The sequence below is a fragment of the Eretmochelys imbricata genome, chromosome 5 (assembly GCF_965152235.1).
Source record: "Eretmochelys imbricata isolate rEreImb1 chromosome 5, rEreImb1.hap1, whole genome shotgun sequence".
Lineage (NCBI taxonomy): Eukaryota > Metazoa > Chordata > Testudines > Cheloniidae > Eretmochelys > Eretmochelys imbricata.
Genome location: NC_135576.1, coordinates 135,930,130 through 135,955,979, shown reverse-complemented (window position 1 = coordinate 135,955,979; position 25,850 = coordinate 135,930,130). Strand labels below are relative to the sequence as shown.

The 25,850-nt window shown below is 49.3% G+C and overlaps 2 protein-coding genes across 3 annotated transcripts in view; one reads left to right on the top strand and one right to left on the bottom strand.

Moving 5' to 3' along the window:
- Nucleotides 1-25,850, top strand: part of LOC144265359 (class I histocompatibility antigen, F10 alpha chain-like) — a 594,986-nt gene that overhangs the window by 433,974 nt on the left and 135,162 nt on the right. The window lies entirely within an intron of this gene.
- Nucleotides 19,827-25,850, bottom strand: part of LOC144265360 (class I histocompatibility antigen, F10 alpha chain-like) — a 343,097-nt gene continuing 337,073 nt past the window's right edge. Inside the window, exon 8 of the mRNA XM_077817988.1 lies at nucleotides 19,827-20,105. Within this exon, the coding sequence (XP_077674114.1) occupies nucleotides 20,101-20,105 (5 nt within the window). The 3' untranslated portion in view covers nucleotides 19,827-20,100. The remainder of the gene's footprint in view (nucleotides 20,106-25,850) is intronic.

Below are 25,850 nucleotides of genomic sequence, written 5' to 3'. Positions count from 1 at the left end.
TCAGCAAAACAGGGAGAGGGAATCTAGGCTGGTGGTGCAGGAGAAACCCCCAGTACATGGGGTTGGGGGGTGGTCCAACCCATCACAGATTGATTGTAGACACATGTTTGAAAAACCTGTGAGATAGCAAAATAATTGTATTTTCTGAGATCAATGCAAAGGAGTCATGAAATCTTTAATTTTTATAAAATTTTATTGATTTTGCAGAACAAGCAGAACTAACATTGTCAGAATGAAGAACACTAGAATGAAGTAATAGAAGAGTAAAGCATGTGCTACATAACAAAACCCAAAACTTATTAACATAGCATTACCATTTGTAGCATATAGCATAGTGTTAACATACATATGCTACCCCTGAGGGGATTCTGTGCCCACAAAAATAAAAATTCAGTGCACGATATTGTAAAATTCTGCATCTTTCATTTGTCAAAGCAGCACAATATAATCATACCATTTTCAGTTGTTTTGGTAACTTATTTCAAAATAGCTGTCAACAATACAGACAACAAAACAGATTCAGGAAATGGGTTTTGATAAATAGATTGCTTACCAGGCACATCTCTAGGGCTCCACAGGGCAGATGGCAATATTAATATATTTCCATGTATGTCAAGTACAGAAGGATATGTTTACCCAGCAAAGAAAACCCTGTGGCTGTGTGGTGTTTAGATGTTGCTTGTAATTATTAGAATTGGGAGCTCAAGCTGTTGGGAGCCTGAAAGGACAGGAAACAGGAAGGAGAGGGGAGGAGTTGAGAGGCTGGAAGAAAGCTACAGAGGGTGCAGCTGCAGCTTGGTAAAGAGGTTTCCACTTTGAAAATTGAGTCCTGTTGAAGCTTGTTCGTACCTTGCCTGGTTGATACAACATTTTGGCAACGAGGATGGATCTTCTGCCTCTGAACCCACCTGCAGCCTTTCTGCAATGCTCAGCTGAGCCTCCAATTTATTTTACTACCTGGATCCATAGGTTTGAGACTTATCTGCTTACAATCAGTGCTACAGAGATTTCTGAAGTTAGAAAGCTTATTCTGCTAATCCACTGCCTTGGAGCAGAAGGGCAGAGTTTATTTTACACTTTTCCCCTTGCAGATGATAAATATGAGACTAGACTCCTACATTAAGGATTTTTTTTTTGGTGCCCAAAGTGAATGTAGTAGCTAATCGCTACAGATTTTGCCAGCGTGAGCAGAAACCAGGAGAAATGAGAATGCAGTATATTGCTTCCCTGAGGAGTCTGATTGTAATTTGTGACTTTGGGAATATGGCCGATGAGATGATTAGAGACCAGCTCATTGAGAAAACAACCATGCTTCATGTAAGACAACACTTACTTCTGGAACCACAACTTAGACTGGAAAATGCAATAACCATTGCTACTCAGACTGAGTCAGCTATAGCTGAAGCCAAAATAATGAGCATGGATACAGGAGGCACAGTCCAGGCTGTGACTCCTTTGCAGAAAAGTTCACTACTACCGCAGACACACAATTGCAAAAAGAAAACTAATGAAAAAACACCAAATCAGCAAATTCAAAACAGAGTAAAAGCATGTTTTCGCTGTGAATCGCCACAACACCTTGCAAGCTACACAGGATGTCCAGCAAAAGTAGCTCAGTAAAATCATTGCAAAAAGATTGGACATTTTGCTAAAGTATGTCGCAGCAGCCAGTTCGATCAACAGATGCACACAGTTACAATACCAGATGTTACTGTGCTGAGCGTGGACAAAATCACGACTGCACATATTCCAGAACAAATAAAGTGCACTGTAAACGTTTCCGCCATACCCTCAGGCAAACCACACTCTATTCAGCTAATGTCAGACACTGGCTCAGCAGTATCTATACTGCCTGATTCCATCTATCTGCATTACTTTAAAGATGTGCCTCTGACTGGACCCAAACTTCACTTGGTGTGCTTTTTGAAAAACCATGTTCCAGTACATGGCTGCCTGCCAGTAATAGTTACTTTTGGTGATTGCTGTGTAACTGCAGAGTTCTACATTCTCCACAAAGGCCCTCCTATCCTTGGCAGAGATGTATTGACTGCTTTAAATCTCAGGGTAGTTAATGGATGAATTGATCTTCCTCAGCAAAGCACTCTTGCGGCACACACACCAGTTTCAGCTGGGACCCAGCACCAGGTTGAAGAGAAACTCAGCTGTGCTTATGAGTTTCTGCATAAAGTTAAAATGCGCAATAATGTGATGCCTGTACGACAGAAGTTACGGCACTTACCATTTTCAGTCAGGGAAGCTGTTTCAGAGGAACTTAGAAAACTTGTTCAAAAGGACATTATTGAAGAGATCGACTCCTCAGAATGGGTTTCACCTTTCGTAGTGACGCAGAAGTGTGGAGGCATTCGCCTTTGTGTAAGATTTGGCTTTAAGAGAGCCAAATAAAGCTATTGTGATTCACAGCCATCCTCTTCCTCACATAGAAGAAGTATTTGCGGAACTCTGTGGAGCAAAGATGTTTTCTACCCTTGATTTGCAGAGCGTGTACCACCAGGTTATGTTGCATGAAGATAGCACAGACCTCACAGCATTTATTACACATGAGGGACTATTTTGTTTTAAACGTGTTCCATACAGTCTCGCATCTGCCCCAAGTGCCTTTCAAAAAATGATGTCATTGATTCTGAAGAATCAACATGGAGTTCAGTGCTCTCTGGATGACGTTATCGCATTTGGAAATACTTCTGAGGAGCATGACAATAACCTGCAGTCTGTACTAAACTGTATCAGCAAAGGAGGCCTCCAGCTCAATAGGTCCAAATGCAAATTTAGACAAACTGAACTCTCCTTTCTGGGGCATTCAATTTCACAGGCTGGACTAAAACCTGATCCAGATCATATCATGGCAATTTCAAATGCTCCTCCTCCAACAGATTTGCAAACCTTACATTCCTTCTTGGGTCTTACCTCCTGGTATGCAAAATTCATTCCCAGTTATGCTTCTGTCATTGAACCGTTATGGGAATTACTATGGAGAAGTTCAACCTTAGTGTGGACGACGGATGCACAAGCTAGTTTCGAAATGGTGAAAGACTTGATTGTACCTAGTCCAGTACTTGCACTATTCAGTCCTGCATTGCCCACAATTGTAACTGCAGATGCTTCTGATTATGGACTTGGGGCTGTTCTCACACAACTGCATGAGGACAACACAGAGAGGACTGTTGCATTTGCTTCAAGGACACTAAGTAATGCTGAGAGAAATATTCTACAATTGAAAAAGAAGCACTTGCTTGTGTCTGGGCTACTGAAAAAAGGAGAACTTACCTGTGGGGCCACACGTTCAAGTTGCGCACAGACCGCAGCCCTTTGACGACGTTGCTCACCACGAAAGGACTGGGAAGAGCAGGATACTGTACTGCTCGATGGTCTGCAGGACTACTCTCTTTCAATTAGGAACTGGAATATAAGCCTGGAAACCAAAATGTGGTCGCTGATTGCCTTTCTCGCCTGCCTTTGCCTTCACCAGATGGTCCACCGGAGGATGAGGAGGTCCTGGTTGCGCTTATTACAAGCACTCTCACTGCAGTTACAAGAGAACAATTTCAAGCTGCTTGTTCAACGGGTCCAATTCAACAAAAACTACTGGGATTTCTGACAAAGAGATGGCCCAGTCACCCTAAAAACCTTGACCCAGTTTTGCTGCCTTATTTTAGAGTTCGGGATGAACTTTCTTTGTTTGATGACTGTGTGCTACGAGGTACACACCGGCTCCCTGTGCCAGAATAATTACAGTCAAAACTCATACACCTGGCACATGATACTCATCGAGCAAGTGTCCGAACCAAACAACAACTACGGGATCTGTATTGGAGGCCAGGGATGGACTCTCAAACTGAAGCACTCATAAAATCCTGTGTCACTTGCCAAATGCATGGTAAGACAGCAGTGACATGTACCCCTCCATTATAGCCTGTTCCTCTTCCTGAATCTGCATCGGAAAAAGTGGCGATTGATAGTGTAGGTCCCTTTGATACTGCTCCAATTGACTGCCATTAAGCCATCACTTTAATAGACTATTTCAGGAAATGGCCTGAGGTAGCGTTTACATCGCAAATCTCTTCTGCTACAGTAATTAAGTTCCTCTCTTCAGTTTTTAGCCGGGAAGGTAACCCCAAGAACTGGTTTCAGATAATGGTAGTCAATTTACTTCCCTGGAGCTTGAAACTTTTCTAGCAGAGAGGAACATTTTACACAGAAGGTCATCCCCATACTACCCTCAAGCCAATGGGGAAATTGAACGTTTAACAGAAGTTTGAAAGAGAGTTTGCAAACGGCTAAACTGGAAGGGCGATTGTGGATTCCCTTCACTACTGATTTCTTGCCAGCATACCGGGCTACACGACATGCCACCACGCAAAGATCACCCGCAGAGTTACTGCGTGGGAAACAGATGAACACTAAACTGAACATTGCCGGATTGTTAAAGGCACGACCAGATGCCCCAAACGAGGATGATGTGAGAAAGACAGCTGAACAGAACCAAGCAAAGTCTAAGGCTTTCACAGACAAGCAATGGGGTGTTAAGGAACCAAAGTTTGGGTGTGGTTCCTTTGTTAGAATACGAAAACCTGGAATTTTACGCAAAGGGGACCATAAATTCACAGCTCCTCTTAAAATCATGGAGAAGAAGGGACCTTACACCTATTGACTTTCTGATGGGCGGGTATGGAATGCTTCTTCTCTGGCACCTGCCTATGCACCAAGAGGAGATTATGCCAACACCCAGTCTGCATGGGATGACTTCACCGTAGTACCAACACAACAAGACATTGCACTGCACCCGGGGCTTGAGGGACGACCTGTCAGACCCAGACGACCACCTGTCTGGACCAGAGACTAGGTTATGTAGTATCTCCAGCGTTTTCAGTGTCATATTTCTGCCAACTGTATATTGTCTTGTTTCATACTTGTTCCTGTGGTTAGAACAATAATGTTTATTTTAATTGGGAGAGTTTCTTAACAGAGGAGGTAATGTGGTGTTCAGATGTTGCTTGTGATTATTAGAATTGGGAGCACTGGCCATTGGGAGTCTGAAAAGACAGGAAACAGGAAGGAGAGGGGAGGAGTTGAGAGGCTGGGAGAGAGCTACAGAGGGTGCAGCAGCAGCTTGGTAAAGAGGTTTCCACTTTGAAAATAAAGTCCAGTTGAAGCTTGTTCGTACCTGGCCTGGTTGATACAACAGGCTGGTGCATGCCAGCGGAGTTGATTTAAGCTTCTGGGGCTTGGCTATGGGGCTGTTTCATTGCTGTGCAGACTTCTGGGCTCAGACTAGAGCCAGAGCTCTGAGACCCTCGTGCCCTGTAAGGTCCTAGAGCCCGGGCTCCAGCCCCAATCCAGCAATCTGCACAGCAGTGAAACAGCGTGTTGCCGGCACCCAGTGCCGAGAGGCTGAACAACAGCTTGAGTTGGTTCGTTACCCGGTGTGCTGCACCCAATAATCACAACGGGGTGGAGAAGCAAAAAAAGTTTATTTGAAGCTTCAAAAAGGTACAGGGAGATTTGAATCTCAAATCCTGTACAACAAAGCAGGAAGTTACACAGGCTTTTATACATCCTTTTTCCCAGCATACTTATCCAATAGTAAGCTGCTCCAAGTATCCATATAGCCAGCCAATCCAGTTCCCAGCTAGTTCCCTGATTCTCTGTATCATTTATTAAACTATACATAAAGCTGCTTTATTCAGCATTGTTCTTCCATATCTCCCCTGTTTGGCCTTGCTTAGTTTCAGGCCGTCTGACTCTGCAACATACTGTTGCAGATTCTCAGCATAACTGCTGTGTGTGCCTCCAGGCGGGGGGGCCAAGGACACTTGGGCCTAGCACGCAAAGCTGCTGCGAGTGCCTCCAGGCAGGAGGGGGGCCAAGGACACCGGGGCCTAGCGCGAGGGGGCTTCATCGACCCTCGTGGTCTTCCATCCCCTCGAGTTACCTAGTGGCCATGCCCCAGTGTTCCCAACAAGCGCAAGGGCCAGGCCTGCCCCAGAATCACCTTTGGACCCTGCCTGTCCCTCTGTGCCAGGTGCACCGAGATAGCAAATGAGAGGGACAGAGTCTCGCACACATGCCCAGTCCTGCCCCCAATCCAGGTGTGGGCAGGCAGGCTCAGTCTGGCAGGATCCAAGTGGGGAGGGGCTTCAGATGGGGTGATGCAGATGTGCAGGGAGAAGGTTCTGTGTGGGGCACGGTGAGTGCAGTTCCCTCAGTGTGGGTGTGGGGGGCATCTGGGTGCAGGGGGAAGGGGACTCTGCAGGGAGGTCCGGGGAAGATGGTTGGGGCTTGGCAGGCATGTCTGGGTACGGGGGACTCAGTGGAGGGATCCGGGCCCTGGGGGAGCTTGGCGGGGTGGTCCAGGTGCAGGGGGGTGGGTAGAACATTGCATCATGGGATACCTGCTCAGAATGCGGCAAAGTAATTTAACAACATCACAACACCAGACGCACTGGTTCAGAAGGGAAGTTGTTTGCTTGTGCCCTGCCTCTGGACTCACACAGGTGTGGTAGAAAAACATAGACAGGAAAACCTGTCCTGTGCAGACAAGGCCTAAGATCAGAGTTTCTTTCCTATTCCCCTTTAGATGAAACCACCTGGATTCCCTTCCTAGCCCAGGGGCTGTAAGTACACTGTGAAGTTCCTTTCACTCGACATTACCACGAGTTCATAAAAGCAGCCAGTTAACTGTCTAACAGACTCTCTAATTATCATTTTTATTCCATTCTAGGTTGAGCAGGTATTTTGAGATACCAGGGAATTAGATTCAATATCTTTTCTCTGTCATGACTCTGAAGTGAACATTGTGATATTTTTTCTGATAAGTGCCTTTATAAAAAAATGAAGTAGAAAGCTAATCAGAAAAGAAACATATTGTAGTTAATGCATCTGGATTCTAAATGTCTGCGGATTAATCCCCCAACCCTGTGGAGTAGGTACAAGAAATGTGGTCATGGATTTCACATTCTTAGTCCAGGGCTTTGTAGAGGAGACACGTATCATGAAGGAGAACTACAGACCCATGACAGTGGCAGTATGTAACCCTAAAGGGAACAATCAGCACCTCAGTCATCTAGATAACCCGTCTAGATCTAGGAATGCATGGTACCTGTAGGGAATAAACAGCAGAGCCCTCCTAGGCTCTGTAATTTAAAAGAAACATGTCAAGAGACTTTCCTGAAGGTCCCGTCTCACCCCATGAAGGCCCATTTTCGCGTTCTTCTCCTCTGCAGATGAATGATTCTGAGAAACTCAGACCCATGTTATTCCTCCCCATGCAAAGCAAGAAAATCACAAATAAACCATCATCCCCACTAAGCCTTGGTCAGGGCATTGCATTTCAAATCCAGTGGAGACCATTATTGCTCCTGAATGTATCCATTTTATTAAATAATTTACTGTCAAGTATAAATGAAAAGTCACAGAGAATAAGATAATAAGGTTGTAGCTGAGTGGCAGCAAAAGTCTCTTTTAGTCTCTATCGGTGCTCATACCATGTTCCTCCCCACAGTGTCTGATCACCTTTCAGTAGTGTGATAAGTAACCTTCTGCCTATGTTTTTTGTCCTTTCATCCTTTCTGGGGGAGAAGTTCTGCAGAAAAGGACCTGGGGATTACAGTGGATAAGAAGCTGGATATGCGTCAGCAGTGTGCCCTTGTTGCCAAGAAGGCCAACAGCATATTAGGATGAATTAGTAGGAGCATTGCCAGCAGGTGGAAGGAAATTTTTATTCTCCTCTATTCAGTACTGGTGAGGCCATGTCTGTTGTGCCCAGTTTTTTGGGACCCCACTGCAGAAAGGATGTGGATAAATTGGAGAGAATCCAGCAGACACCAAAGGAAAATGCCTAGGGGCTGGGGCACATGACTTAGGAAGAGAGGCTGAGGGAACTGGGTTTAATTTAGTCTTCAGAAGAGAAGAGTGAGGGGGGATTTGATAGCAGCCTTCAACTACCTGAAGGGGGGCTCCAAAGAGGATGGAGCTCGGCTGTTCTCAGTGGTACCAGATGACAGAACAAGGAGCAATGGTCTCAAGTTGCAGTGGTGGGAGGTCTAGGTTGGATATTAGGAAACACTATTTCACTAGGAGGGTGGCGAAGCACTGGAATGGGCTACCTAGGGAGGTGGTGGAATCTCCGTCTTTAGAGGTTTTTAAGGCCTGTCTTGAGAAAGCCCTGGTTGGGATGATTTAGTTGGTGTTGGTCCTGCATTGAGCAGGGGGTCGGACTAGATGACCTCCTGAGGTCTCTTCCAACCCGGATATTCTATGAGTCTATTATTCTGATGTTCAGTTGCGTCTGAGCTATAATGGAATTTCTTACCATAGGTTCATAGATTCATAGATATTAAGGTCAGACGGGACCATTATGATCATCTAGTTGGACCTCCTGCACAATGCAGGCCACAGAATCTCACCCACCCACTCCTGCAATAAACCTCTCACCTATGTCTGAGCTATTGAAGTCCTCCAATCCTGGTTTAAAGACTTCAAGGTGCAGAGAATCCTCCAGCAAGTGACCCGTGCCCCATGCTACAGAGGAAGGCGAAAAAACCCCAGGGCCTCTTCCAATCTGCCCTGGAGGAAAATTCCTTCCCGGCTCCAAATATGGCGATCAGCTGAACCCTGAGCGTCTGGGCAAGATTCACCAGCCAGATACCCGGGAAAGAATTCTCTATAGTATCTCAGATCCCAGCCTATCCCACCCCAGATCAGGGAGGCATTTATAGGGTTTCTCACCTGTGTGTATTCTCTGATGTGCAATAGAGTCTGAGCTCTTCCTAAAGCTTTTCCAAATATCACAGCATTTGAAGGGCTTCTCTCCAGTGTCACCCTCCAATGCCTATTAAAGCTGTCACTGTAGCTTTCCCCACACTCAGGGCACTTATAAGTGTAAGCAGAGTCAGGATGAGCTCCACCCTGACATCTGGTGGTGAGGTGTGGCAAGTTGTGGAAAAGAACTTCAGGGGCCAATCTCATTTGCATAGGCACACCCACCCCGCCTAGAATGAGGCCATAGCTGCCCAAATGGTCACTTTGGCTGCTGTGGGATCCCCAGTGTCTCTGTTATTGGGGCGGGAAGAATAAATTGTTATTACCCTGATTATGGGAACTGTGCTTGGAACTGTACTTGGCCTTTTGTTATGATGGAGGGACTCACCATCAACTAAGTAGCACTCGCTAGGCAAGGGACATGGGTTCCAAAACTCTGTGAATGGAGAGGGGCTTGAGACAGGTATTAGTACTGGGGTGTGTGGGTTTGGAACACTAATTACACCGCTGTCTCTCTCCTCTGTAGATTGTCAGAGTTAATTTTGGGTCTATTAAGAGTCTTGCTACAGGTACTGTGCTGAGTTCACTTTGGCCTTATGGTGCACCAGCCCTAAGGCTCCCACTGCTATGAGCCGCAATCACTGTGTCAAGTAGTGGGGAGCTGGAAGATCTAGAGTGAAGTTGTGCTGTTCGTGGATAGGCTGGCGGAGCCAAGCTGTGCAGAGCGGAGCTGTTTGGAGTGGAGTGGAGCGGAGCCCCGTGGGGCAGTCAGCTTCAGGACACGTAAGGTGCCCCTTATCTCTTTCCCCACACACAGGCACATTTTAGCCAGACTGGGGAGTAACACTCTGCAGATGAACTTTTTGAACTCTGGGGCTGGACTTTTTGGACTTTGGGTGATTTGTGGATTGCTGGACTCAAGAGACGTTTGTGTTCTGGGACTCAAGAACCCGAGGGAAAGGATGTGGCCCAATTTGCTGGGGTGGGTCTTTGCTCGTGGTTTGGTTAATGAACACTAGTTGTGGTGTTTCCCCAATTTAATGCTGATGTCGTTTATCTCATGTTATTAAAGATTCTCTGCTCCACCGAGACTCTCTGCTTGCGAGAGGGGAAGTATTGCCTCTTTGAGGCGCCCAGGGGGTGTGTAGGATTTTCCCAGGTCACTGGGTGGGGGCTCAAGCCAGTTTTGCATTTGCTTTGATGAGAGGGAACCCCTGTGTACTGAACCCAGCCCTTGCTGCTATCAACTTGGCCTGGCAGAAGGGTTACATAAGAGAAAACACATGGGAGAGAAACCTTATGTGTGAGAAGCTTTGAACTGTACTGGAAGCTTTCTCCACAGCGTTGTTCACCGTGTGGATTCTCTGACGTACAACAAGGTGTGAGTGCCGAGCAAAGCTCGTCCATTACGGGGGGCATTTGTAGGGCTTCAATCCTATGTGGATTCTCTGATGGTTAATGAGGGCAGTGCTGCGAGAGAAGCACTTCCCACAGGCAGGGCATCCACAGGGTCTCCCTCTGGTGTGCTGTCTCTGCTGTGAAATAAGCTGGGAGCTCCGACTGAAGCTTTCCCTGCACTCGGCACATCGATAGCGTTTTTCTCCTATGTGGATTGTTTGCTGTGCAGAGTAATGTGGGCTGAAGTCCCAGCAAAGCTTTTCCCACAGACACCAAGCATACTGGATCTGTCTCCAGTGGGGATTCTCTGCTGAGCAGTTTCTTTGATTTTTCCAACCCTCTGCTCCGGTGAGTGGATTCACCCTGTCTCTGCCCTGGCTGTTTCCCTGTTGCCCCGTGTTGTGGGCTGAGTCTTCCAAGTTCTTCCCATCCCTCGTCTCCAGCAAACATCCCCTTTGGCTCTTCCCAAACTGTCCTGTGTGGTTCCACTTCCTCAGGACTCCCAGTGACAGAGTGATTTTATATAGCTGCCTTCACTTCCCCTCTCGGTCACGGGTTTGCTTTCTGCTTGGTTGTTGTTTGTTTTGTTTTTTTACCAGTGTAACCCCACAAGGAGCTGACCTGGGGCTCTGCCTGCGGGCAGCTCAGAGAGGGGCACTGTCCCTGGCAGGGAGGCGAAGCCAAGGCAGATTCAGAGTCTGCCCGGCAACCACTAAGGAGTGAGATGCCCTCCCAGGGAGCTCAGGAAAGGGGAGAATCCATTTTTGAGTCAGTCTGGAGCCAGGCAGGGCAAGGGCAGGCCTGGCTGTGTGGGGAGCTGGGGAGTCCCAGGCCAGCATGCAGGGTTCCCCTGACAACTGGCCTCTAGGGACCTGACAGCAGATCCCTCCGCTGGGCTTTTCCTTCCCCACTGATTACTCCCACTTTGTAGAGTTTTGCTGGGAAACTTCCCCAGCCAGGCTGAGTTCGCCCCCAGCTCCCTGGGAGAGACCAGTCACCACATGGCCAGCTCTGCTCCGGCTGCTAGTCCAGGGCTGGCCTGCTGGGAGTGTGTCTGGATGCTGGGCTAGGAGACGACAGTTTGGAGTTTAGTCCAGTTCTGTAATCTGCACCTTGAGCCCTGCACCCCTGGGTGGTGAGGGGAAATCCTGGGACAAAGCCGCCTGATTCCTGCCTGAAGAGGCTCCCTGCCAGCAGAGATCAGCCCCTCTGCCGTGACCGAGGGGTCCAGAGTCATCTCTGAATCCGAGGATTATTCATGGAGTTTGTGAATGCACCATCCTTTAGTTAGTCAGTCCGGGAATTTGTTTTGGGGACCCCCTACTCCTTGAACTGTGTCCTCAAGCCAGGGAGTACGGGTTTGGGGATTTTATCACCGGCTGCATATTAAACCTATGGAGGGACTTACCACCTCCTCCCACTTGTGAGTCCTTCGGGGTGTGCTGAGCCCAGTCACCCATCCTGCTAAACCACTGCAGAGAAGATATCGTGGTCATAGGTCATCAAGGCCCAACAAAGTACACGTACCAATAGGACACTAATCTTACATTTCCTCCATCAGGTCACGTGACTGGGGAAAGTCACGGGTATTGTCAGCGTGGGCACGAAGAATAGTGTTTTACCCTGTTAGTTTTTTTTGTCTCTGGTTTAATACAATTACTGTGTTGAATATATTCTATGTATTTGTGTGATTTCTTGGGAGTCTCCAACTTTCTGGCAGGTAAGTGGGGGTTACCCTGGGGTTGGCATTTTCCTCCCAAGCCGCCCTGGGGACCCTGCCGGGAAGGAGTGAGGGTGCTGGAGGCACCAACAAATACATTAGAATCACAGAATATCAGGGTTGGAAGGGACCTCAGGAGGTCATCTAGTCCAAACCCCTGCTCAAAGCAGGACCAATCCCCAATTAAATCATCCCAGCCAGGGCTTTGTCAAGCCTGACCTTAAAAAGTTCTAAGGAAGGAGATTCTACCACCTCCCTAGGTAACGCATTCCAGTGTTTCAGCACCTTCCTAGTGAAAAAGTTTTTCCTAATATCCAATCTAAACCTCCCCCACTGCAACTTGAGAACATTACTCCTTGTCCTGTCCTCTTCTACCACTGAGAATAGTCTAGAACCATCCTCTCTGGAACCACCTCTCAGGTAGTTGAAAGCAGCTATCAAATCCCCCCTCATTCTTCTCTTCTGCAGACTAAACAATCCCAGTTCCCTCAGCCTCTCCTCATAAGTCATGTGTTCCAGACCCCTAATCATTTTTGTTGCCCTTCGCTGGACTCTTTCCAATTTATCCACATCCTTCTTGTAGTGTGGGGACCCAAACTGGACACAGTACTCCAGATGAGGCCTCACCAATGTCGAATAGAGGGGGACGATCACGTCCTTCGATCTGCTCGCTATGCCCCTACTTATACATCCCAAATGCCATTGGCCTTCTTGGCAACAAGGGCACACTGCTGACTCATATCCAGCTTCTCGTCCACTGTCACCCCTAGGTCCTTTTCCGCAGAACTGCTGCCTAGCCATTCGGTCCCTAGTCTGTAGCGGTGCATTGGGTTCTTCCGTCCTAAGTGCAGGACCCTGCACTTATCCTTATTGAACCTCATCAGATTTCTTTTGGCCCAATCCTCCAATTTGTCTACGTCCCTCTGTATCCTATCCCTGCCCTCCAGCGTATCTACCACTCCTCCCAGTTTAGTATCATCTGCAAATTTGCTGAGAGTGCAATCCACACCATCCTCCAGATCATTTATGAACATATTGAAGAAAACCGGCCCCAGGACTGACCCCTGAGGCACTCCACTTGATACCGGCTGCCAACTTGACATGGAGCCATTGATCACTACCCGTTGAGCCTGACAATCTAGCCAGCTTTCTACCCACCTTATAGTGCATTCATCCAGCCCATACTTCCTTAACTTCCTGACAAGAATACTATGGGAGACCGTGTCAAAAGCTTTGCTAAAGTCAAGAAACAATACATCCACTGCTTTCCCTTCATCCACAGAACCAGTAATCTCATCATAGAAGGCGATTAGATTAGTCAGGCATGACCTTCCCTTGGTGAATCCATGCTGACTGTTCCTGATCACTTTCCTCTCATGTAAGTGCTTCAGGATTGATTCTTTGAGGTCCTGCTCCATGATTTTTCCGGGGACTGAGGTGAGGCTGACTGGCCTGTAGTTCCCAGGATCCTCCTTCTTCCCTTTTTTAAAGATTGGCACTACACTAGCCTTTTTCCAGTCATCTGGGACTTCCCCGGTTCGCCACGAGTTTTCAAAGATAATGGCCAATGGCTCCGCAATCACAGCGGCTAATTCCTTTAGCACTCTCGGATGCAACTCGTCCGGCCCCAGGGACTTGTGCACGTCCAGCTTTTCTAAATAGTCCCTAACCACCTCTTTCTCCACAGAGGGCTGGCCATCTACTCCCCATGTTGTGATGCCCAGCGCAGCAGTCTGGGAGCTGACCTTGTTCGTGAAGACAGAGGCAAAAAAAGCATTGAGTACATTAGCTTTTTCCACATCCTCTGTCACTGGGTTGCCTCCCTCATTCATTAAGGGGCCCACACTTTCCTTGACTTTCTTCTTGTTGCCAACATACCTGAAGAAACCCTTCTTGTTACTCTTGACATCTCTCGCTAGCTGCAGCTCCAGGTGCGATTTGGCCCTCCTGATTTCATTCCTACATGCCTGAGCAATATTTTCATACTCTTCCCTGGTCATGTGTCCAACTTTCCACTTCTTGTAAGCTTCTTTTTTATGTTTAAGATCCGCTAGGATTTCACCGTTAAGCCAAGCTGGTCGCCTGCCATATTTACTATTCTTTCGACACATCGGGATGGTTTGTCCCTGTAACCTCAACAGGGATTCCTTGAAATACAGCCAGCTCTCCTGGACTCCTTTCCCCTTCAGGTTAGTCCCCCAGGGGATCCTACCCATCCGTTCCCTGAGGGAGTCGAAGTCTGGTTTCCTGAAGTCCAGGGTCTATATCCTGCTGCTTACCTTTCTTCCCTATCCATTCATAGGGAAACATAAAGAAGATACACCCTGCTGGGTGGGTGGCGGGATCCAGAAGAACCCAGACCTGTCCATCGAAACCTGTTCGCAGATTAGCATGAAAGAAGGTAACCGGGTGGAGAGGGGGCACGACACTAATTCAAGAAGTAACAGATGGAGACAGACAGAGGAGCACAAGGAAGCAATGGGACAACACTGGTCAGCACGATCAGCTGTGATAACAGGACACCAGCAGCCTCACCATCGTCAGGTTTTTTGCAGACACCTTGGAGGGATTTGAAGGAGGCTAATAAGGTAGCCGTGCGGGTGTTGACAGGGGACTTCTGCCAAGTGTGGGGGGCAGCACGGGGGGGTGGGAGTTACAGCTGTCGTGGTGAGCTGAGAATTCTGACTCAGCAAGATTTCGACCGAGCGTCGATGTGAGAACCTACAGAGAGGTCCGAGACCAAAATGACACCCAAGTTATGGGCCTGAGTGACAGGCAAGAGGCTGGTGGTGTCCACAGTGATTGAGAAAGGCGTTAGTAGGGAGAACTGGGGGCGGGGTGGCGTAGATTAGGAGCTCTGTTTTCGCCACATTTAACTTGAACTGATGGTGAGACATCTACAAGGAGACAGAGACACAGGCCAAGATTTTCATCTGAAGAGAAGGAGACAGGTCTCTGCCTTTTCAAAGGTTTCAGAGTAGCAGCCGTGTTAGTCTGTATTCGCAAAAAGAAAAGGAGTACTTGTGGCACCTTAGAGACTAACCAATTTATTTGAGCATGAGCTTTCGTGAGCTACAGCTCACTTCATCGGATGTAGCTCACGAAAGCTCATGCTCAAATAAATTGGTTAGTCTCTAAGGTGCCACAAGTACTTCTTTTCTTTTTGCCTTTTCAAAGAAACTCGGGTCACTGCTGGGATAGAGCTGGGCAATGCCTGGGCAAGGGGAGCAGCCCAGGGTATGATTGTATTTAAGAGCTACTGGAACTAAGGGCATGTCTACACCATTAGCAGCTACAGGTTTACAGGGGCTTTTTCTTTCATCGACCTAGGTGCCTTCAGTGGGGGTTAGGTCAGCCTGTCTGTCACACAGGCCATGAATGCTTCAGAAGCTTCGGTTGATCTAAATTTTAGGTGTAGACGCGGCCTCAGAGCAGGTGACTTCCCCCAACTCTGCAGAGAAGCAAAGTGAAAAGGCTGCACCTGGAGCTAAAGGAAGGACAGGTGCGAGGAGACAAGTCTTAATGCGGCTGCTCCAGACACACAAAGAGAGTGAAGATGGAGCTGAGAACTGCCTGGTCTCTTGGGGCCTTGCTCCTACCCACATGGACTCTGCCTTGAACGTCCCTTTGCCACACTAACCTACATACCTTCTTCTGCTGGATTCCAGGGGATTAATAAATGCTCCTTTGTTCTCAAAGGCTGCTTTGCAGAATACTGACTGGGTTCCTAAGACAGTGGGGCCAGAACCTCAAAGGGATTTAGGTGCCTCGTTCCCATTGAAATGAACAGGAGCTGGGAGCTGAAACATCACTGAGGATCTGGGTGGTAAAGTCTGTGCAGGAATCTAAACACAGGTGGATTTGCTGTAGGTGTAAACGGTGGGAAGCAGGAGGTGCTGGAGGCCAAAGGCCCAGTCCCAGAGTCATTCAGGCTGCCCGGCCTGCCCTTGTGGGTCAGTGTGAAGCTTGGGGCCTGGTCACTCCCAGGAGCCTGTTTAAAGGCAGAGCAGAGCACAGAGCCTGTCAATCTGTGACAGACGAGCCGGTCAGCCCCCTCATCCATCCATGCCCCCATTCACGTCCCCCTTCCCCCCACCCACCATCAGAGCCTCCAGTGCCCTGTGCTGGGGGAGCCCCTGGAGAGCTGTAGCTAGTTCCTGTCTGGGGGAGCCAAGGGGGGGTGCAGAGCTGTTCACTGCTGCCCCCACACAGCGTCAGCTGCATGACTTCCCCTCCCCCGATGTGTGGGGGAGGGGGAGTGTACGGAAACCTACATGGGGAGAGTAATTGCCGGCTGAGAGGTTCCCACAGCTTCCCTGCCAGGAAACCACCCAGATCACGGGTTCCTCTCACTGGCCTCAGACAGCTCCCCCTTCTCCCCATCTCACAGCCCATGGACCCCTGTGTCCCAGTGCCCCCTCCCACGGTGCTGAGCCTGCCTCCCTAGGGCCTTGTCTGTACCAGGAGAAGAGCTGTTTTCCTGCCATGTCTTACACCAAACACAGTGACTAACAGGAGCTAACATCTAAGTGAAGATGAGGTAGGTGTCAGTTTAACACGAGTTAGCAGGTCAAGTTAAAGACAAGGCGCTCCGCTAGGCTGTCCCTTGACCTGTTAACGTGAGTGGAGATTACACATGGCCTTGTCTTCACTAGGATTTTAGCCCATGTTCCCTGACACACTGTGAGAAACACCTCTTGTCTAGTGTGGACACACCCTACACCAGCAGACTGGCTGTGCTGAGCCAGGCTGAGAGCACCAGAAAATGGAAGTAGCCAGCCATGCAATACCTATTGTCTTCCCTTTGTGTAGAATAATGAATTACTGTCTTGCATCAATTTCCCACTAAATCATCCTAATCTTCCCCAAGACAAATCCCACAGGGCTGTAGCCTCCTTGCAGACTGAGCACCAGCCGTATCGATCTCCAGCTCAGTCCTGCAGATGGTTCCACAGGAAGTTCAGTCTATGTTCTTCGCTGGCGATCTTATCAGACCCCTGAAGCCTTTGGCCGCTCTGTGTAGTGCCAGGGGTCCTTTGTAAACACGCTTTGGGAGTCATTGGTCCTCTCTCCTCATAGATCCCTACTAGAAAACGGCCGAAAGCAAACCAGTGCTGACGGAAGTGATTGCTGGGGTTCGCTACAAATATTCTCACTGCTGACCTTGATGGCCAGTTAGTATGGAGCAGATGATGAATGCAGGTTGCCCCCTTCACACTATTTAGCGGCATATTTATATAAATAAATAAATACAAATCAATGTGGCCTAATTACAGTTAGAATGAACAAATGGTCACTCTCAGAGGGGTAGCCGTTTTAGTCTGGATCTGTAAAAGCGGCAAAGAGTCCTGTGGCACCCCATAGTCGAACAGACGTCTTGGAGCACGAGCTTTCGTGGGCGAATCCCCCCGTCGTCGGAGGCACGGAGTGGAAATTTCCAGAGGCGAGTGTAAATGTGCAAGCAAGAATCAGGCTAGGGATAACGAGGCTGCACTTGTGCAAATCTCTTCATGAGGTTGATGGAGTTCCGCTCCATACGGCTAAATGCAGTGCCTTGCATGGTGTCAAGTATCGTACTTTAGCCGTATGGAGCGGACATGTACATGTACATGTTTAAGAATATTCACTGTGTGATAAAGGCTCTTTCCCTGGAAAAAGGTCCTGTGTCATTGCACCCCGAGGGGGAGGAGAGAGCTGTAAATTGTGAGGGCAAAAGAGAAGGTCTTAAGTGGGGTTCCACAGGGATCTGTTCTGGGTGCAGTGTTTAACATCGTTATTAATGACCTGGATGTATGTACGGAGAGCAGACTGATCAATGCTGCAGATGACACAAAGCTGCGGGATGGGGGGAAGGAGGTTGCCAACACTTCAGACGACAGAGCTAAAATTCAGAGGGATTTGGATAAATTGGAGAACTGGGCAATAGGCAACAAAATGAAATTCAGCAAAGATCAATGCGAGGTGCGCCACGTAGGGAAGGAAAACCAAATGCACAAATACAGAATGAGGCAAACTGGCTCGGCAGCAGCGCTGCTGAGAAGGATCTGGGAGTGGTGGTGGGTGGGTGTTTGTTAGTGGAAAGGCTTGAATCATAAAAGATGAAGAGTTCAGGTGTACTAAGTGTTTCTTTCAAACTCTGATACTTATGGTAAATAAACCACAAACGGCTGAAAAAGTTTTGAATCTGTTTCTCTCTCTCTATGCAGATACACCTACAATAACTGTATTTGACAAAACTCGCACACAAACTTAAACCTGTTTCCTGAAAGTATTTTTAATGCTAATAGTTGCATCTACTTGACATTTTTCTAAATACTTTCTCAACGTTTCAGATAAATTACATCTTTCTTGGAGACAAGTATCAGGGGGTAGTCGTGTTAGTCTGTATCCCCAAAAACAACGAGGAGTCCGGTGGCACCTTAAAGACTAACAGATTTATTTGCGCATAAGCTTTTGTGGGCCCAAAAGCTTTTCTTGGAGGTATTTTTAGGCTATACAGTGGTTTGATTTTATTTTTCATTTAATGCACTAAGAATATAAACAACATAGGCCCTGGGTATATTTCACAGCACTGTTTGTGTTCATTGAACAGGGGAACTTGTGGTATGAGAAGTGTTTCTCTTGAGTCTGGGCCTTGACTATATCTTGACCAAGAAATTTGGAGCTTAACAAAAAATAATTAACTATCCCTGCATTGAGGGCTGCTCTGAAGAGGACGGTGATCAATCGTTCTCCAGTTGATAGTTGGAGAAGGGGGGATTTAGGTTACACATTAGGAAAAACTCTCTAGCTCTAAGGGCAGTTCACTGTGGAACAGGTTGCCACAGACTCACAGGCCAATGCTCTCTTGGCTCCGTATGGCCCCGGGAGGAACCGGCCTTTAGAGTATTGACCCTACATAAGGTCACGCTTTGCTCGGGGTTTAAGCTGTACGCTTCTCCTCCGCCTTCCAGTACCACACGTCTGAGCCTCCAGCATGCCTGCCTCTCTTCAGCCTGCAGCGATTCTCAGCCAGCGCAGCACCGACGGGTTTATTGTACGTCTGGAGCAGATTACAAGACGTTCTCAGGGGCGTCCATCTGGGTCTGTCCCCGTCCAGGTGGGATCAGGCCACTCTTTGTTCCCAGCCCAGAAGTGACTCTTCCTTTCTGTGGCCCACCCCATATCACCTCCAAGGCCCCGCCTCCATCTTTGTCTACTTTCCCGGGAAAACAGGTCTCCAGGTGACTCTCTCTTCAGCTCTTTGTTCTCTCCGCTGCCCATAACTGGCTGGCTCCAAGTTCGGATGGGCCTTCGGGTCATCAGTCGCTGAGTTACAAAGTGTCCAGGCCACGATCTGGGGTCCAGGCTGCTAGACTGGGTCACACCTGGTCCTCTACAACAACAGACACCCCCCCCCCACCTTGGGTAGACATGCAGCACATGGGGGAAACTGAGGCACACACAGTATACACACGCAACATTAGGAAAATGTCCCACTTCACCACACAGGTTGCTTAGAGAGGATGTGGAATCCCCGTCATTGGAAGTTTTTAACAACAGGTTGGACAAACATCTGTCAGGGATGGTCTAGGTTAACTTGATGCTACCTGAGATTGGGGCTGGACTTGATGACCTTGAGGGCCCTTTTAGCCCAGCATTTCTATGGCTCTATCAATGGTGAAAAGGACATTAGAGGCACTTATAAACTAAACACAGACACTTATTCCTGTCCAACAAAATGCCTCAGCTGATGATAGCAACAGCGCTGCCAGCTGCGAGTAGACCCGGCCATTTACTATGTTATAATCATGAAATTCTACAGAAAAGGAAGACGTCCCCCACCATAGACACACAAGCAGCTACTGCTCACAGATCTAGCGCACCGTCCAGGGTATGCAGACAGCACTGCGCAGCCAGAGCACTGAGTGCATCACTGAACGCTAGCAAATACTCAACTCTGACTAACAGAGTTTTTATCCATTCAAATTTTGGAAATTATTCTGTGCAAATAAAACATTATTACAGAAAACTATGACATCTGAAAAGCAAAAAGTGGTTCAGTGAGCAGACAGATGAGGCCGGAAATCCCACACAGGACACTCCAAGTGCCAGAGAAAAGCTAGGGAGGGGTTGACTGGTTCTTGCAGGGAGACAGAGCAGAGCTCATCCGTCTTCCTCTCTGGGCTCCCCTCACGTTGTGGCACAGACTCCAACAGGCTCAGTTAAGCTGCAGAAGTTAAACACAGGCAACGTCTATTAAAGGGAACCTGCCAGAATGTTTTGCAATGACAGTGCACGCTGCTGTGGGACGGTCGCCCTAGTGGCTGCAGGGTTCAGTGGACAAAATCTCGAACCCCACTGACAAAGCTTGTAGCTCCAGGGTCACAGACCCGGGTTCCTGGAGCCCCAAGTGCTGGGCTCTGTCTCTCCTGCTTCCTCCCTGCAGTTCACTGGAGACTGTTCTCTGAAGCAGCTGGAGTTATCCTTGCAAAAGCTGAGCTCAGCCCACGCTGTGTCAGCAGCCACAGAGAAATCCCTCTCACTAGAGTCTTTCACACCTAAATTCATCGCAGATAAAACAAGGGGGATTTGGCTACAAACCTGTTCCTGCACCCTCATGTGAATAAAAGGGAAATAAGAGATCCAGAACCCCCCCGTCCCGCTCCTTGGGGCTGGTTTGCTAGAGGGTCCAATGACTTGGACTAGGTGTCTCTCTCCAGAGGCCTCAGTGAGAGCAGTGAACCCCTAGGCTACAGCCTCCATCACTTACCCTTGGCAGATAGGTCAGAGCCACTAGAGCCTTGGTCATTTTCTGTGCAGAGGAGGAGGAGAAGAGAGAGGATATTAGTATCTCTCACAAGGCAGAGTTTCAGCGGAGTTAGTAGATACGGGGACTCCTATCCAAAGGAAACAGTCATCACCTCACTCTTCCCTAGCAGTGAGCTGGTTGGTGCACAGACCAGTCTACAGGGCAGCTGCCCAGGATTTCCATTATTCCCATGCAAAAAATGTCACCACTGCAGGGGGTCAGCACTGCTCTGTGCTCTTCATGCCTCGTCAGAACGGGAGCCCGGAACACTCAACATTCAACGGCTGGCAAAGTAGGAGATGCTGGGCTAAGGATACTCAGGCCAAACAACCTCAACTCTGCCCCCTTCCATCTGTTCCCAGCGGGGTCCCTCACGCAGACCACAGACGTCACCCTCACCCCCTGCCAATGAACAGCAATTCCCGCCTCTTGAAAAGGGGATAAGGACAACCTGGGGAATTACAGACCAGTCAGATTAACTTCAGTACCCAGAAAGAAAATGGAGCAAATAATTAAGCAATCACTTTGCAAACACCTAAAAGATAACAAGGTGATAAGTAACAGTCGGCATGGATTTGTCAAGATCAAATGGTGTCACACCAACCTGACAGCTTTCTGTGACAGGGTAACAAGCCTTGTGGATGGGGGAGAAGCGATAGATACGGTATCTCTAGACTTTAGTATGGCCTTGTCTACATTGGCACTTTAGAGCGCTGAAATTTCCTTGCTCAGGGTGGGAAAAAACACGCCCCTGAGCAATGCAAGTTTCAGCGCTCTCAAGTGCCCGTGAGGTCACAGCACCGGCGCGGGGAGCCGCTCTCCCAGCGCTTTCAGCTACGCCCCTCGTGGGGGTGGCTTTTTCAGAGCGCTGGGAGAGCTCTCTCCTAGCGACGGTGCCGCGATTACACGCTGGTGTCATGGCAGCGCTTTTACGGTGCTAATGTAGACGAAGCCTAAGACTTCGGCTACGGTCTCACATGGCCGTCTCACAAAGTAGGGAAATACAGCCTAGGTGGAGCTACTGTAAGGTGGGTGCAGAACTGGTTGGAAAACCGCTCCCAGAGAGTAGTTATCAGTGGTTCACAGTCAGGCTGGAAGGGCATCACAAGTGGGGTCCCACAGAGATCAGTTCTGGGTCCACTTCTATTCCATATCTTCAGCAATGATTTAGATGATGGCATAGAGAGTACACTGATAAAGTTTGTGGAGATACTAAGCAGGAAGAAAAGGAGGACTTGTGGCACCTTAGAGACTAACCAATTTATTTGAGCATCAGCTTTCGTGAGCTACAGCTCACTTCATCGAATGCTTATGCTCAAATAAATTGGTTAGTCTCTAAGGTGCCACAAGTACTCCTTTTCTTTTTGCGAATACAGACTAACACGGCTGTTACTCTGAAACTCCTCCTAAAGGTGCTTGGCAGGCAGCCCTCCTTCCCAGGTCTGTCCCGACAACACCCAGTTGAAAAGGGACCCTCCCCAGCCCTCCTCAGCGCGGTGACAATGAGCGAGTGAGTGAGCGTGGGGGAGAGGGAGCGACGGAGGGGAGGGAGATGGTGTGAGCGGGCCGGGACCTCAGCGAAGGGCGGCACAAGGGTGTTCAGTTTTGTAGGGTGTGGAAGTTGGCAACCCTCGATCCAGGGGCAACAACTCCAACCTCCACAGAGGCTGGGCAGGGGCAGGACATCAGCTTGGAGGGGAGGGGTGGGTGGGGCAGTGACATCACCAAGGCCTTTTGCAGGAACTCAGCCCATTGGGCAAAGGTGGTGGGGAGGGGGTGACCTCACAGAGAGACCCGACATCAGCCGGGCAGGGCCGAGGTGCAGGTGGGCCAGGGCAGTCTCTGAGACCCCCCCGGCTTTGCTGCCGCACGTCTCCTTCTCCAGGTCTCCCCTCGAGGACGGGGAGAGAATTAGGATTCACGTCTGTGAGCATGAGGAGGAGCCTCTGTGGAGTTTTCTCCTTTCCCACCACTGATTGTGCCAGAAAACGAACTTCCCTTGGACAAGGGCAGAGGCTCCGAGAGGTTTGGAACCTGCTGGGTCTGATGCACCTGCTGCAGGCAGAATTCTCGGCACAGAAAACACTGGCTTAAGGGGGCAGAATTTGATTTCCTACCTAGGACTTTGACCCTTGGCATCACTGGGGATCTTAGAGTTTATCCTTTTTGGTTTCCCTTTTCCTCTTTCCTTCCTCCTTTCTCCTCTTCTCTTGCTTCTTTTTTCCCTTTTCCCAGTTTCCCTCCCTCTACCAAGGAGGGGTGTGTGTGGCGTGTGGGCGAGGGATGGGGGGTTGCTCTCCTTGCGGGATGTCCTCACAAAGAGGTGGGTCCAGATCTGAGAGTGATCCCCTCTGATGGTGACCTGGGCCATCCTTTGAGACATCTGGTGAGACCTCTCAGCCTCCCACCGCTCAGCATCTCAATGCTGATTGGCCGAGCTGGGGGCTATCGACAGTGAGGAGACTCAGGTCCTTTTGGTCTCTTTTCAAATCAGGCAAATGAGTCACAACCAATCCAATGTATGGGATTAATTTTGCTGCTTCTCTCCATTAATTGTCTCTGAGCAGTTCGTGATCTCCTTTCTTGTTCTAGGTCTTCTAAAATACTTGCTGAATAATTCCTATGAACAACTGTTGGTCTGCAGGTCACCTGAGAGCCCTTTATTCCCATCGGTCAATGTATGAGGTTCAAGATGTGACAGACGGGTTGAAAGTCAGGAGCAGTGTTTCCTCTAATTTGTTACGTCCATGTAGGGAATGAATTTTGTTATGTGCACCAAGAGGGAAGTGAGGTGTGACCCCTCACCTGTCTCTTGGTGCAGATTCCAAAATTCATTCTGCACATGGACAGTGTGTGGTAGGGGTGAGGCTGAAGGGTTTGGAGTGTGGGAGGGGGCTCAGGTGGGGCAGAGGGTTGGGGTGTGGGCTGTGGAGTGGGGATGGGGACGAGGGGCTGAGGGCTAGGGCAGAGAGTTGGGGTGCAAGGGTTGAGGGGTCCGGCTGGGGGTGCGGGCTCTGGGGTGGAGCTGGGGATGAAGGGTTTAGGGTGCAGGTTGCCCCATGGAGAGAGGGCTCCCCCCAGCCCTCTCTCACCACAGCAGCTCAGGGCCAGGTTAGAGGCACCTCTCTCCTGGCCGCAGCAGCTCCGGTGGGGCCAGGTTGGGACTGGGGGAGGGGACAGGATTTATTTTTCCTAAGTCAAAAGGGGGAAGGAAAGGAGTTATGCTTCATTTTTTACCTCATAAACTTAGCTCCCGTGTAATCTCCAAGATGCTATGATAATAAGACACTGTGTCATGTGGTGAGCTCACAAGAGCAGAGGGTGTGAGAACTGCAGCAACTGAGAGGGCAAGGGATGTACAGTCAGATTGTTTCAAACGCTGCATTCGTCGGCTGACATTTAACAGCAACGCTTAGCTAACATAATGGAGAAAGGAATTCTCTGCTAAAGATTCAGCATGCCCCTTTGGCCAACTCCACCCGTTCTCTGAAGGGAGAGTGCTCAGAACAACCCCTCCTCACCCCAACACACACAAGCCCACAGCTGGGTGCCCAGCACAAAGCAAGGGAGGGGCTTGCTTGGTTTCTTTTACTTTTTACTTTACAAAAGTTTTTTTCAAAAGCATTTCCTGCCCCTGTTCCCCAGGGGAAGGAAGCAGATGGTTGTGGGGAAGGGAACCTCAACGTGGTGGAGCTGGGAATTTGGGGAGAGGCAGAGGGAGGGGAGTGGGTGAGGGGGTGAAGGGGCAGTTGCGCGGGAGGGAGGCTAAAGGGGGTCAGATGGGGCAGCTGGGTGAGAGGTTCGGGGGCAAGGCTGAAGGAGGGCAGTTGGTTGTAGGGGGAGAAGACTGAAAGGGCAGCTGGGGAGGAGCCTGGGAGGCAGGGGGAATGTTGAGGGGGGCGATGACGGGAGTTGTACCAGCGCAGTTGGGAGAGACTGAAGGGAGTGATGGGGGGCTGAAGAGGTGATGGAGGGGAAGGGGATATTTGGAGGGAGGCTGAAGGGGTGATGAGGTGAAGGGGGCCAGGGGCAGAGAGACAGCTGGGGGGCTGCTCATCCCCACGGGACGGGAGGGGGAACAGCAGCTCCCCTGGTATCAGAAGCTGCTTCTTTATTAGAACTTGCTACTTCACTGTTCCTGAGCAGGGTCCTGGGACCAAAAGGTTCAACAGGGAACGAGATAGATTCATGGCAGCTCGGTCCATCAATGGCGATTAGCCAGGATGGGCAGGGATGGTGTCCCTAACCTCTGTTTGTCAGAAACTGTGAATGGGGTGACAAGGGATAACTCACGGGATGATTCCTGTCTGTTCATTCCCTCTGGAAGGACTTGTGTTCCTCACTGGATCGTCCATCTCAGCACCCCCTTCCCACGGCTGTGGTGTTAAAGGCCCTGGGTGGCCCAATGCCCAGGGACCGCAACTCTTCTCTAGCTGAAATGGTGGACTGAGCTGCCACAGGAAACTTGATGCAGGGAAATAGTTTACACCCTCGCCCCAAATCCCCTCAGCCTAAAGCAAACGGAAACTTTTATAAGTGTTTAGCCAGTTTCAAAGAATTCCTGGCCAGTTTCCATCTCTATAAATTTGTCATATCTGATTGCCTGAATTGGTCTCCCTGTCCTGAACCCCCCTGGATTTCTGTAGTTCCGCATCTTTTCATGATTGATTTTTAACAACGTTATTTGGGTGACACTGTCCAGTAGTTCAGGAACCCACCAGAGAGGTCGGAATTAGGAAACCCCCGTGATTCAATACCCCTGGCCCAAGCTCTTTCATTATTTAGCCTCCGGGGACCAACTTGAAAAGGAGCGCTGGAGAGAGCCCCACCACAACTCCGTGCTTCACACACTGACCTGGAACACGGGGACCCTGGTTCAATCCTTCCTCCCTTGCAGACAGTGGGGGGTGATGCTGGCAGCACCAGCTCATGCTCAGGCCTCACTGAACCACAGATCGAGCACAAAGGCAGGCTTGCCTCGGTGGCAGGATAGAGCAGAGTGCCCAAGGGGAGTGTCTGGGACTCCCTCTTCAGGCTGTTACCGTGCCTGGGGAGTTGGCTCTTGGTGGGTGAAATCAAACTATCGAGCTCCCAATCCCCATGGGGTGTGTGCCCTGGTGTGTAACACTCTGCCCCGAGGTTAGTACTCACACCCTGAGCTAC